At 55.8% G+C, this 13,457-nt stretch overlaps 1 protein-coding gene across 2 annotated transcripts in view; it reads left to right on the forward strand.

Annotated features, from left to right (window-relative positions):
• The window catches only part of USP2 (ubiquitin specific peptidase 2), a 43,474-nt gene that overhangs the window by 27,564 nt on the left and 2,453 nt on the right, over nt 1-13,457 (forward strand). The window contains exons 1-11 of one of the 2 annotated variants that reach the window (XM_029075679.2): nt 3,011-3,244; nt 10,664-10,714; nt 11,133-11,256; nt 11,505-11,616; nt 11,753-11,863; nt 12,033-12,097; nt 12,243-12,346; nt 12,437-12,517; nt 12,676-12,754; nt 12,958-13,065; nt 13,308-13,428. In XM_029075679.2, coding sequence (XP_028931512.1) covers nt 3,080-3,244; nt 10,664-10,714; nt 11,133-11,256; nt 11,505-11,616; nt 11,753-11,863; nt 12,033-12,097; nt 12,243-12,346; nt 12,437-12,517; nt 12,676-12,754; nt 12,958-13,065; nt 13,308-13,428 — 1,121 coding nt within the window. In that variant the 5' untranslated portion in view covers nt 3,011-3,079. Of the gene's footprint in view, nt 1-3,010; nt 3,245-10,663; nt 10,715-11,132; nt 11,257-11,504; nt 11,617-11,752; nt 11,864-12,032; nt 12,098-12,242; nt 12,347-12,436; nt 12,518-12,675; nt 12,755-12,957; nt 13,066-13,307; nt 13,429-13,457 lie in introns of those variants that run through there. The other variant, XM_029075678.2, reaches the window with a different exon arrangement.

Genomic DNA, 13,457 nt, shown 5'->3' on the forward strand with positions numbered 1-13,457 from the left:
TTTGGGGTGACAAAGGAAACCGAGACCACTTGAGACTGGTCAGGATTTCCACCTCCTTGGATTTCTCCATTTCCCGGAGTTAAGATGAAGCCCCGGTGGAAGGAGGGGCGCCTTTGGGGAGGGCTCCTCCAACCCTGGAGGAAACGGCGGGCCTGGGTCTACCTAAGCCGCGGACAGCCGCCCGCTGAGGGAAGAAAGTAAGAGGGGTTGGGAGTCGGGACTCCTGGAGCCAATTGGGCCACTCCTCCCCCAAAGAAGGAGCAGGATTTCAAAGTGTAGAAGCAGTGTGGCTTGGTGGATAGGACACGGGCCTGGGAGTCAGAAAGACCTGGGTTCTACTCTCAGCTCCACCGCTTGTATGCTGTGTGACCTTGAACAAGTCGCTTCACTTTTCTGTGCCTCAGTTCCCTCATCTGTAAAAAGGGGATGAAGACTGTGAGCCCCATGTGGGGCAGGGACTGTGTCCAACCTGAGTAGCTTGTATCTACCCCAGTGCTTAGTAGAGTGCTGGGCACGTAGCACTTAACAAGCACCATAATTATTATTACTACTCTCTGTACCTCAATCATCTCCTCTGTAAAATGGGGACAAAGACTGTGAGCCCCATCCGGGGCAGGGATTGTATCCAACCCAAGTAGCTTGTATCTACCCCCGTGCTTAGTAGAGTGCTCGGCACCTAGAGCTTAGCAAGTACCGTAATTATTGTTATTATTCTCTGTACCTCAATTATGTCATCCCTAAAATGGGGATGAAGACTGCGAGCCCCATGTGGGGCAGGGACTGTACCCAACCCGAGTAGCTTGTATCTACCCCAGTGCTTAGTAGAGTGCTCGGCACCTAGAGTTTAGCAACTACCGTAATTATTATTATTCTCTGTATCTCAGTTATGTCATCTCTAAAATGGGGATGAAGACTGTGAGCCCCATCTGGGGCAGGAACTGTATCCAACCCAAGTAGCTTATATCTGTGCTCGGCACATAGCCCTTACCAAGTACCGTAATTATTGTTATTATTCTCTGTACCTCAATTATGTCATCTCTAAAATAAGGATGAAGACTGTGAGCCCCATGCGTGGCAGGGACTGTATCCAATCCGAATAGCTTATATATATACCCCAGTGCTTAGTAGAGTGCTCGGCACATCGCCCTTAGCAAGTACCATAATTATTGTTATTATCCTCTGTACCTCAATTACTTCATCTGGAAAAGGGGGACGAAGATTGAGAGCCCCAGGTGGGGCGGGGACTGTGTCCAAGCTGGGTAGCTTGTATCTACCCCAGTGCTTAGTAGAGTGCTCGGCACATAGCCCTTAGCAAGTACCATAATTATTATTATCCTCTGTACCTCAATTACTTCATCTGGAAAAGGGGGACGAAGACTGAGAGCCCCAGGTGGGGCGGGGACTGTCCAACCTGATTAGCCGCAATCTACCCCAAGGCTTAGAACGGTGTCTAGCATGGAGTAAGTGCTTAAATACCACAAAAAGCGGGGCGAGGAGGGGGATAATAATAATAATAATCATGTTGGTATTTGTTAAGCGTTTACTATGTGCAGAGCACTGTTCCAAGCACTGTTCCAAGCGCTGGGGGAGATACAGGGTCATCAGGTGGTCCCACGTGAGGCTCACAGTCTTCATCCCCATTTTACAGATGAGGTAACTGAGGCCCAGAGAATAATAATAATAATAATGTTGGTATTGGTTAAGCGCTTACTATGAGCAGAGCACTGTTCTGAGCGCTGGGGGAGATGCAGGGGAATCAGGTTGTCCCAAGGGAGGCTCACAGTCCTCATCCCCATTTTCCAGATGAGGGCACTGAGGCCCAGAGAAGTGAAGTGACTTGCCCACAGTCACACAGCTGACAAGTGGCAGAGTGGGGATTCGAACCCATGACCTCCGACTCCCAAGCCCGGGCCCTTTTCACTGAGCCACGCTGCTGCTTAAGGGCGCGAGGCGCCTGCGGCCCCCGACAGGAGTGGGGAGGGCTGGGCCTGAAGGGCCAGACGATCCCTTGGATAGAGAAGCAGCGTGGCTTGGGGGAAAGAGCCTGGGCAAGGGAGGCAGAGGTCATGGGTTCGAATCCAGACCCCGCTTGTCAGCTGTGTGACCTTGGGCAAGTCACTTCACTTCTCTGTGCCTCAGTTCCCTTCTCTGTAAAATGGGGATTCAGACCGTGAGCCCCACGTGAGACAACCTGATGAGCCTGTATCCCCCCCAGCGCTTCGAACAGTGCGCTGCACCTAGTCAGCGCTTAACAAACACCAACATTATTATTCTCTGGGCCTCAGTTCCCTCCTCTGTAAAATGGGGATTCTGACTGTGAGCCTCACGCGGGGGGGGGGGGGTGGAGGGAGGGGGTGGCCACAACCTGATGACCCTGGATCTCCCCCAGCGCTTAGAACAGTGCGCTGCACCTAATCGGCGCTTAACAAATACCAACATCATTATTATTATTATTCCCGCCTGGCGCCCTTGACGCCTCGCGCCCTTGACGCCTCGCGCCCCTCGCCGCCTCGCGCCCTTCCCCCCGCCTCGCGCCCTTTCCCGCCTCCTGCCCTCCCCCCCACCCCACCCCTCGCGCCCCTCGCCGCCTCGCGCCCTTCCCCTTCTCGCGCCCCTCGCCGCCTCGCGCCCTTCCCCCGCCTCGCGCCCCTCGCCGCCTCGCGCCCTTTCCCGTTCCCGCCTCGCACCCTTCCCCCCCCCACCCCCCACCCCTCGCGCCCCTCGCCGCCTCGCGCCCTTTCCCCGCCTCGCGCCCCTCTCCGCCTCGCGCCCTTTCCCGCCTCGCGCCCTCCCTCCCCGCGCCCCTCCCCCGCCTCGCGCCCCTCCCCCGCCTGGCGCTCGGGGGGGGCGGGGGGGAGCACGCGCGCGCGCTCGCTGTCCCCGCCCCGCCTTCGGGTGACGTCAGAGGGCGCGCGTCCGCCGGGAGCGAGCGAGCGAGCGAGCGGGCGCGCAGGCGCGGGAGCGGCGGGCGGCCGCCGAGGCGAGGAGCGGGGCGGTCGAGGCGAGGAGCGGAGTGGAGCGGAGCGGCAGCCGCCCCTCGGCCGGGGCCGCCCTCGCCGCTCACCTCGTCCCCGCCGGCATGCGGACCTCCTACACCGTCACCCTGCCCGAGGAGCCCCCCGCCGCCCCCTTCCCCGCCCTGGGCAAGGACCTGCGGCCGCCCCGCGCCCCGCTGCCCCGCGCCCCGCTGCCCCGCTCCCTCCTCCTCTCCACCTTCGTGGGGCTCCTGCTCAACAAGGCCAAGGTAGGCGGGGGACCCCTCACACCCAACCCCGGGGGGCCCCAGGCCCGGCGACGCCCTCTTAATAACATGGGGATGGGTTCAGCGCTTAGTAGGTGCAGAGCACTGTGCTAAGCGCTGGGGGAGATGCAGGGTCGTCAGGTTGTCCCATGGGAGAAGGACAGGCTTCATCCCCATTTGACAGATGAGGTAGCTGAGGCTCAGAAAATATAGTGTCGGTATGGGTTAAGCGCTTACTAGGTGCAGAGCACTGTGCTAAGCGCTGGGGGAGATCCAGGGTCATCAGGTTGGGCCCCGTGAGGCTCCCAGTCTGCATCCCCATTTTACAGGTGAGGGAACTGAGGCCCAGAGAAGAAGAATAATGATGCTGGTGTTTGTTAGGCGCTTACTAGGTGCAGAGCACTGTGCTAAGCGCTGGGGGAGATCCAGGGTCATCAGGTTGGCCCCCGTGAGGCTCCCAGTCTTCATCCCCATTTTTCCAGATGAGGGAACTGAGGCCCAGAGAAGTGACTTGCCCCCAGTCAAACAGCTGACAAGTGGCAGAGCCTGGATTCGAACCCATGACCTCGGACTCCCAAGCCCAGGCTCTTTCCACGGAGCCACGCTGCTTCTCTAGTAATGTCGGTATTGGTTAAGCGCTTAAAGCGATGGGGGAGATGCAGGGTAATGAGGTTGTCCCATGTGAGGCTCACAGTCTTCATCCCCATTTTACAGATGAGGCAGCTAAGGCCCAGAGAATAATAATGACTGCATTTAAGCGCTTACTATGTGCCAAGCACTGTTCTAAGCACTGGGAGGGCGTACAAGGTGCTCAGGTTGTCCCACGTGGGGCTCACAGTCTTCATCCCCATTTTGCAGATGAGATAACTGAGGACCAGAGAAGTGAAGTGACTTGCCCAAGGTCACAGCTGACAAACGGTGGGGCTGGAATTCGAACCCATGATCTCTGACTCCCTAGCCCATGCTCTTTCCACTGAGCCATGCTGCTTCTCTAATAATAATAATAATAATAACAATGTTGGTATTTGTGAAGTGCTTACCAAGCACTGTTCTAAGCACTGGGGTGGATCCAAGGTCATCAGGTGGTCCCAGGCGGGGCTCCCAGTCTTCATCCCCATTTGACAGATGTGGTCGCTCGAGGCCCAGGGAGGTTAAATGACTCGCCCAAAGTCACCCAACCAAGTGGCGGAGCCGGGATTAGAACCCACGACCTCTGACTCCCCAGCCTGGGCTCTTTCCACTGAGCCACGCTGCTTCTCTGGCCCCCCTCGCCCCCAGGGAGTCATTACTCCGGGGATCCCGGCATCCCTCCCCGCAAGTCCCTTGGAGGCCAGACCCCGAATAGGACACAGCGAAGACATCGTAATAAGAATTACGGTATTTATGAAGCTCTTATTATGTGCCCTGCGCTGTCCTAAGCGCTAATAATTAGGGTATTTGTCTAGCGCTTGCTACGTGCCGAGGGCTTTTCTAAGAGCTGGGGTGGATACGGGGTAATCGGGTTGTCCCATGTGGGGCTCACGGTCTTAATCCCCATTTTACAGATGAGGGAACTGAGGCACAGAGATTTGCCCAAGGTGACCCAGCAGACAGATGGCAGGCCCGGGATTAGAACTCACATCCTCCGACTCCCGGTCCTGTGTTCTTGACATTATGCCTAGTGGACCAGAGGCGTAGGGGAGTGGGACCCTACCCGGCCAGGGCCAGACCCTCGACAAAACAGCCGGTTTAAGATGAGCCCCTAAAGTGACCTTCCTGCGTCTGGAGGGGAACCCTCTCACCCGGGGAAGGCAGGAGCTGATGGTCTTTTTCTTTCCCCACCCCTTCTTATTAGCAGCGAGAGGTTGAGTCGGGGACCAGCCCCTAAAACTTTCCAGGTCCGTCGGAAAGACAGGGGGGAAACGGTGGGACTGTCGGCTCTGGGGAACCCGCTTGGTGGGAGAGAGAAGTGGTTTGAGCTTGACGGTTCTTATGTAACAGACGCCGACTCACGTTGGCAGCGAGTGCCCTGCCCCGGGCCAGGGCCACGCGAAGCTCCTGAGCCGCAGCCGGGTTCCCAGGCACCGGCAGGTGAGGGAGCTTGAAGGTCGGGGGGTCGTGAGTGCCAACTGACCTAAGTCCGACCGGCGTTCCCAGGAGGAACCCTAACGGTGGGATTCGTTAAGTCCTTACTACGTGCCAAGCACTGGATTGGTAGCTATAATACAATCGGATCCTACCCAGTCCCTGGACGACAAGGAGCTCACAGCGTAGGGGAGAAAGAACGTTTTAGTGTTTCAGTCGAATTTATTGAGCACTCACTTGTGGGCAGAGCACTGGACTAAGCGCTTGGGAGAATATAACGTAATAGTTCGTGTTCTGCCTGCAGTATGCGCTCATTCATTCATTCAATAGTATTTATTGAGGGCTTACTATAATAATAATGTTGGTATTTGTTAAGCGCTTACTATGTGCCGGGCACTGTTCTAAGCGCTGGGGTAGACACAGGGGAATCAGGTTGTCCCAAGGGGGGCTCACAGTCTTCATCCCCATTTTACAGATGAGGTAACTGAGGCACCGAGAAGTTAAGTGACTCGCCCAAAGTCACACAGCTGACAAGGGGCCAAGCTGGGATTCGAACCCATGACCTCTGACTCCAAAGCCCCTGCTCTTTCCACTGAGCCACGCTGCTTCTCATGTAGAGCACTGTACTAAGCGCTTGGAATGTACAGTTCGGCAACAGAGACAATCGCTGCCCGCTGACGGGCTTACAGTCTCAGTAAATACGATTGAATGAGCAATAAACAGAGGCATTCCCTGCCCACAGCGAGCTAACAGTCTAGAGGGGTAGACGGACATTAATAGATATAATTAAATTATGGACATGTACATAAGTGCTGTGGGGCTGGGAGAGGGGGATGAATAAAGGGAGCAAATCAGGGCGACGCAGAAGGGGTTGGGAGAAGAGGAAAGGAGGGCTTAGTCAGGGACGTGCGCCTTCACGGAGCTGTGCCTCCGATAACACTTTGAAGCGGAGGAGAATAATCATCTGTCAGATATGAGGAGGGAGGGCGTTCCAGGCCAGAGGCAGGACGTGGGCGAGAGGTCAGCGGCGAGATAGACGAGGAGGATGAAGGTGAGGCACAGAGAAGCTTAGGGAGTTACCCAGGGTCACCCAGCAGAGAAGCGGTGGAGCCGGGAGCCGAGTCTTCCGACTCCCGCTCCTGTGGTCTGTCCATTAGGCCACACTGCTTCTCTGCTCTTCTGACTGAGTCTTGCGGCAGATACCTTTCATTTTTATGTGGCTCGTCTTGCTCTTTGCGCTCCCCGGCGATCAGCGAATGCCAGCTGGTTTACAGGCTTCTGAAGAGAGGATCTATTCCCAAGGGCATTTGCTCTTCTCCCAGTTCAGCCTCCTATGGGAGAAGTGTGGGGGAGCTCTCGATTAATGCTGTATTGAGCACTTACTGTGTGCAGAGCACTGTACTAAATGCTTGGAATAGCACAATATAAGTGGGCCGGTTCCCTGCCTACCAGGAGCTTAAAGTCTAGAGGGGAAGACAGACGTGAAATTATGGATGTGTATATAAGTGTCGTACGTAAAAGGGGGATGAATAGCAAGTATTTAAAGGGCAAGCAGCATGACCTCGTGGAAAGATCTTGGGTCTGCTAGACGCAGGACTTGGGTTCTAATTCCAGCCCTGCCGCTTGTCTGCTCTGTGACCTTGGGCAAATCACTTATCTTCTCTGTGCCTCAGTTTTCTCAACTGGAAAATGAGGGTCAAATACCCATTCTCCTGCCGACTTATACTGTGAGCCCCATGTAGGACAAGGGACTCTATCCACCCCGATGAACTCGTGTCTACCCCAGTGCCTAACATATAGTGTGTGCTTCACAAGTGCCAAAATTATATAATAGTAATTGTGATATCTGTTAAGTACTTACTATGTGCCAGTCCCTGTATTAAGGACTGAGGTAGATACAAGATAATCTAGTTGGACACAGCCCCTGTCCCACCTAGGACTCACCATCTCGATCCCCACTTTACAGATGAGGTTCCTGAGGCAAAGAGAGGTTAAGCGACTTCCCTAAGGTCACATAGTGGGGCAGATAGCCGACAGGATTAGAACTCAGGTCCTCTGACTCCCAGACCCCTGCTCTTTCCACTGGGCGATGCTGCCTCTATTATTACAGATCCAAGTAGGTAGGCGACGCAGAGGGGAGAGGGAGTAGGGAAGATGAGGGCTTAGGGAAGGTCTCTTTGAGATGTATAGTTCAACTCCCACCCAATCAATCAGTCGCTTCTGTTGAGTGCCTACCACTACGGTGTGCACAGAACGGCTGACTGGGGTCTCGCTCTGTCCACCCCAGCTTTGCTTGGGAAGAGGCGGGAAGCTGGCGGAGCAGACCCCCCTCACCCCCCAGCCTTTCCCAACTGGCCTTGCCCTGGGGCCTGAAGTAGGAAAGGTCGCTCTCAGGACAATTTGTTCTTCCCTGGAATGGAGAGTGCCGACTTTCCGTGGAACGCCTGATTTCGTATTCATTACAGAAGAATATCTGGCTGGCAGCACAGCAGACCTGGCCCCTTGCCTCTCCCCCAGCTCCACCTGGAGGGGGTTTAGAACTATGTGCCGGAGAGAGGTCAGGCTTAATTACAGACCGAGGGTGCCTACTCCCGGAATCTTTATGTGGACATTCATTCATCCCCCGAAGGGGAGAGGGTTGGCCCCATTGTTGGCTCAGGAATCGCTCCGGAGAGGCCGGTGGGAGCTGGTTCCGGGTGGATTCTCTAGGCAGGAACGGTAACGAGTGATGTGACAACACTGACTTACTTCCCTCTACCCACTTTTCTGTTACCCCTGCCTTTAAGCACCTGGGAATGGGGGTGGGGGTGTGTCAGTCTCCCCCCGGGCCACAGGCTTCTCTTGACACTGGATTTGCACCCTTTATTCACCCCTCCTCCTGCCCCACAGCACTTATCTATCAGTACGAATGCCCGTCTTGCCCTCTAAGCTCATTGTGGGCAAGGAGCATGTCTACCAATTCTATCATATTGTACGGTGATCTGCGCACGCACAGTAGAGCGGCAGCGTGGCCTGGTGGATTGAGCACCGGCCTGGGAGTCAGAAGAACTTGGGTTCCACCACGTATCTGCCGTGTGACCTTGGGCAAGTCACTTTTCTGTGCCTCGGTTGCCTCATCTGCAATATGGGGATTAAGAACGTGAGCCCCGTAGGGGACCTGCATTGTGTCCAGTTTGATTATCTTGTATCTACCCCAGTGCTCAGTATAGTTCCTGGCACCTAGTAAGCACTACACAAATACCATAAAAAAGCACTCAATAAATACAGACCCAAGAGACCCAAAGAGCCTGTTCATGGTGCAGCAGCCCTGTAGATACAGGTGTTGTGGGAAGCACTTAGAAATTGTGTGCGGAGCCTCGACCAAAAGCAGGTGCTGAAACAGAATCTGTCGTTCTGCCCTGAATCAGCCAAGTGGGAAAGTCAGGCTTTTATAGCTCTCCTTTTCCAGGGTCACTAGCAGTTTCCGATAAGACTGTTTGGTGAGGATAACAACATCAGAGGAGGAGCAGTGGAGAAATCCTTGGTATCTCCTTTTATCAGGACATCAAAGGCTGGGCTGCTCCCACTGCCCTTCCTCCCTCTTTATCACTTGATTAGGGTTATGGGCAAGAGTGGGGAGAGAATCTGCAATCATCCTGATCTCTGCCCCAGAGATCCCAGCCCCTACCCGCTGTTGTCTTTGGCTGCTTGACCTGGGGGGGGGGGGGCGGGGGGGGGGGGAGACTATTATTCAGAGAAGCCTGTCCTTTTCAGGTTGGGATTAGGTTTTGGTCTGACAAGGAGCCTCACTTGTTGAGAGAGGCAAGCAGATCAGCAGAGAGGAGAGCATCCTTTCCCCCAAAACCCCGACCCCAATCCAACCCAGCCAGGGGCATTGAGCTCTGACGTCCAAGTGGGCTGTGAGCACATAGCAAGGGTAATTTTAGCCGAGCTATTTTAAGCTCCTGTTCTGATCAGGGCTGAGCTGGCCCCACACACGCCTCAGCCGGTACTGCTCTAGAGTTGCCTCTTCCAGAGTCCCTCCCTCTGGAGAGCTGGGGGCGAGAATTTCATTTTCAAGCGCCTACTTTAACCCTTCTGAAACTCCAGGTTTCCCACCTGCTCAGCGATCTCGGTATGTTCCCAGCCTTAGAAGAGGGAAATGGCAGTGGTCAGCCCATTCGTCCAACCTCTACCCTCTGTCCATCTCCTTATCCTTAACCCAGAACTGGGACTTAGGTAACCCCAAAGCACCCCACTGCCATGCTTTCCTTTCCGGTCAGCCACCACTGGCCGGCACTGGAGTTGGCCTGTTTCCTGTCGGCACCGGGACGTCAAAATGGAGGGAGTCTGGCAGGAAGGATACTCCCAGGGCCGTGTTCACAGTCATCTGGCTAATTCCTTGAGCTGAAGGCCCTAAAACATAATTTGGGCATTTAAGTTCATTCATCTGTGCAAGAACTGTTTGAAATTTTTAGTCGTTTGTGCTGCTTCTCTGTTTTATAGAATGCAACCAGGGAACAGATGAGAAAAAGTCATTCGGTGAATTAGGGCCTGGATCAGAACTCAGGCTCTTTTTTTAAAAAAAAATTAATGGTATTTGTTAAGCACTTATTATGTACCTGTCACTGTTCTAAGCACTGGGGTAGATACCAGCTAATGAGGTTGGACACGGTCCTTGTCCCGCTGGGGCTCAGAGCCTTAATCCCCCTTTTCCAAATGAGGTAACTGAGGCACAGAGAAGTGAAATGACTTGCCCAAGGTCACACAGCGGGCAGGTGGCAGAGCTGGGATTAGAATCCAGTTCTGTCTGACTCCCAGGCTCGTGCTCTTTCCACTAAGCCTTGTTGATTCTCCAGTTCTGCTCTTGGACTTGCTTAGGTGTCGTGGAGTGAAACCTAGAAGTCCTGACCCCAAGAATTGGACTCTGACCACAGAACTGTTCAGCTACAGAGACAGGGAGGAGAAGGATTAAGAAAGCCATTGGGAGAATGAAAAAAGAAGGCACTGAAGAGAACATTACTTTCTGGGCCGGAGAAAGTTCCGGGCACTTCACACCAATTCTCCACTAAAGGGGCAGGGAGAGCGTAAAAGGTGTGGCCTACCTGTGCCTGTCTGTCTGGAGGCGGGGGAGCCCTCTGAGCAGGGCAAGGGGCGTGACAACCAGCCCAGTCCGAGCCCAGTAAGATCACTGTGGGCCAGGAGCTTGTGTACCGACTCTGTTGTATCGCACTCTCCCAAGCACTGAGCACGGTGCTCCGCACACAGTAAGCACTCAATCCCATTAATGGGTCGATTGGTTGATGGGAAATGACGACCCCATCACCTTCTAGCTGCCCAGTCCCGTGCGTCATTCTCAAGCTTGTTCTTTGCTTGTAGAATTCCAAGAGCATCCAGGGTCTGGTCGGCCTGCGCAACTTGGGGAACACGGTGAGTGCCTTCCCCGAGCCCCAACACCACCCAGTTTGGGCCTCTGACCCGGTTCTGGGCCAGCCCAGCCTAAAGGAGGGCCGCTCCTGGCCCTGGTTAAGGCGCTGCGATGGCGATCTTCCTCTGCCCCGTTGCCATCCCCAGGCTCACTTCTTTCCCTCCCTCCCCCCACCGGAACATCTAGGGAGTCCCCGTGGGTCTCATTTCCACCCCTCCTCCCCTGTTTGTTCTGCCTCTCACGCATCCCTACAGTCAATAAGTTACCTCATCCTTCGCTGACAGAGAGGAAATTTACAACATGTCAGCATCTTTTCATCCGTGGAAAGAGGAAGTTGGGGTGGTGGGAGGATTCATTTCTGGGGTGACCTCGAGAATCCCAACACCCGGGTCACCCTAGGCTTCCCGTCTCCTCTTGCAGTGCTTCATGAACTCCATCCTGCAGTGCCTGAGCAATACCCGGGAGCTGCGGGATTATTGCCTCCAGAGGATCTACCTCCGAGACCTCAACAGCGGCAGCCACATGCACACGGCCCTCATGGAGGGTGAGGCCCCCTGGATGGTGGGGTCCCAGGCCCCTCTGACCCCACAGCTGGCCCATCCTCCAGGCCGACAGCATGGCCGTTCTGACGTACCTGTGGGTGGGGCCTCTGGAGATCGCACCCCTCCCACTGGCTCTGGCGGGCGAGACCCCCCCTCCCCCTACCCTCCGCACCTATATTCCAGAGCAGCCCTGGGTCAGGCCAGCGACCCCTGCCCTCCTGCCTTCTGAAACCCTTGGCCTTCCCCACAGAGTTTGCCAGACTGATCCAGGCACTGTGGACTTCATCAGCCAACGACGTGGTGAGCCCGTCCGAGTTCAAGACCCAGATCCAGAGATACGCCCCTCGCTTCGTCGGCTACAAGTGAGCCTCCTGGGGGAGGGTTCCCCGCCTGGGGTTGTCGCTGGTGGAGGGGCAGTGGATTCACCGGGAGAGCTGACTCCTCAGGCCCCAGCGCAACAGTTCCCCCTCCCATCGTCTTCCCCCTTCCCCTGTTCAGCCAGCAAGATGCCCAGGAATTCCTGCGATTTCTCCTCGACGGGCTCCACAGTGAAGTGAACCGGATCATGGTGCGGCCCAAGTCCCACGCTGAGAACCTCGATCACCTTCCGTAAGTGGGAGGGGAGAAGTCGGGGGAAGGGGAGAAGAGGTGAGGTCCCTGTCAGCGTGGCGTCTTGCCGTCCGGGGGCAGATGGTTTTCCGGAAGCAGGAGAGAGTCCCTCTACTGTCCGGGCTTTTCCTACCCATTTCTACGGCTTTGTCTTTCTGCCTCTGAACAGGGATGAGGAGAAAGGAAGGCAAATGTGGAGGAAGTACCTGGAACGGGAAGACAGTCGGATTGGGGGTGAGTGCCCTCCCGGGCTGGCGGTGGGATTGGGCCACGGGAGTCCCTCCTGCCCCGATTTCTAGAGCCTCTGCTGGCAGGAAAGAAAACGGCGAGGCCACGGTTTTTCCCGGGCTCACCCTGCCTGCTTGTGCCTTTTCCTTAGACCTGTTTGTCGGGCAACTGAAGAGCTCCCTGACCTGCACCGAGTGCGGTTACTGCTCCACGGTCTTTGACCCCTTCTGGGATCTCTCCCTCCCCATCGCCAAGGTGGGTGTCCTCCATCCCTCCCCCCACTTCTAGCCCCTTCTCCCTCTCCCTTGGCCATGCCCTCCGAACCTCAGTCTGTTTTCTCTGCAGCGGGGCTTCCCTGAGGTTACTCTGATGGACTGTTTGAGGCTCTTCACCAAAGAGGACGTCCTTGATGGAGATGAGAAGCCGGTGAGAGATCTCCCACCCTTACCGTTTGCCTCCCGTGCGGCTAGGGGCTGCTTCCGGGGAGCATCTCGCCAGGAGATCAAGCCTGGACTGTCTCTGGGTTTAGAGCCTGGGGAGGACTCGTTGTTAAGCAGACCCCTGATACAGCCTTTCCCTTTCAGACATGCTGTCGCTGCCGAGCTAGGAAAAGATGTATCAAGAAGTTCTCCATCCAGAAATTCCCAAAGATCCTGGTGCTCCGTATCCTTGGGGTCTAATAGGGCTGGAATCTCGGCTTGGGAGTCGGGATCGTGGCAAGGGATGGAGAGTCTACATGTTACGCTGTGGGAGGGAGGGATCAGCGAGATGGGGTCCGGCTTCTTTCTCCTCCTTCGAAAAGAAGGAAGCCCTCTCTTTGTCTCCGATGTCGGTGCTTTGCCTTCCTTGACCAACCTCCCTGCCAGATCTGAAGCGGTTCTCGGAATCCAGGATACGAACCAGCAAGCTCACCACCTTTGTGAACTTCCCACTCAAGGATCTGGACTTGAGGGAGTTTGCCTCAGAGAGCAGCAGTGAGTGGCATCCGGGGGCGCAGGGGAATTGGGAAGCGGTGGGGGGAGGGAGTGGGGCTCGAGAGGAAGGGGCGAGGCAGCCGAGTGGATCGGGTCAGGGAGCCCGAGAGGAGGTGAGAGGGGAAGAGGAAGGAGGGGGATGGAGAAACAGGAAAGAAGGGGAAGTGAGAGAACAGGCTGGGGAGGAGAGGACGTGCAGGAAGCCTCTCCTGCCGACCACCTGAGTCGCCCTGTTCCCCCAGATCACGCCATTTACAACCTGTACGCGGTGTCCAATCACTCCGGGACGACCATGGGGGGCCACTACACTGCATACTGCCGGAGCCCGGTGACTGGCGAGTGGCACACGTTCAACGACTCCAGGTGAGGGGTGATGGGAAGGGACACTGCCC

Source organism: Ornithorhynchus anatinus, chromosome 11 (assembly GCF_004115215.2).
Source record: "Ornithorhynchus anatinus isolate Pmale09 chromosome 11, mOrnAna1.pri.v4, whole genome shotgun sequence".
NCBI lineage: Eukaryota > Metazoa > Chordata > Mammalia > Monotremata > Ornithorhynchidae > Ornithorhynchus > Ornithorhynchus anatinus.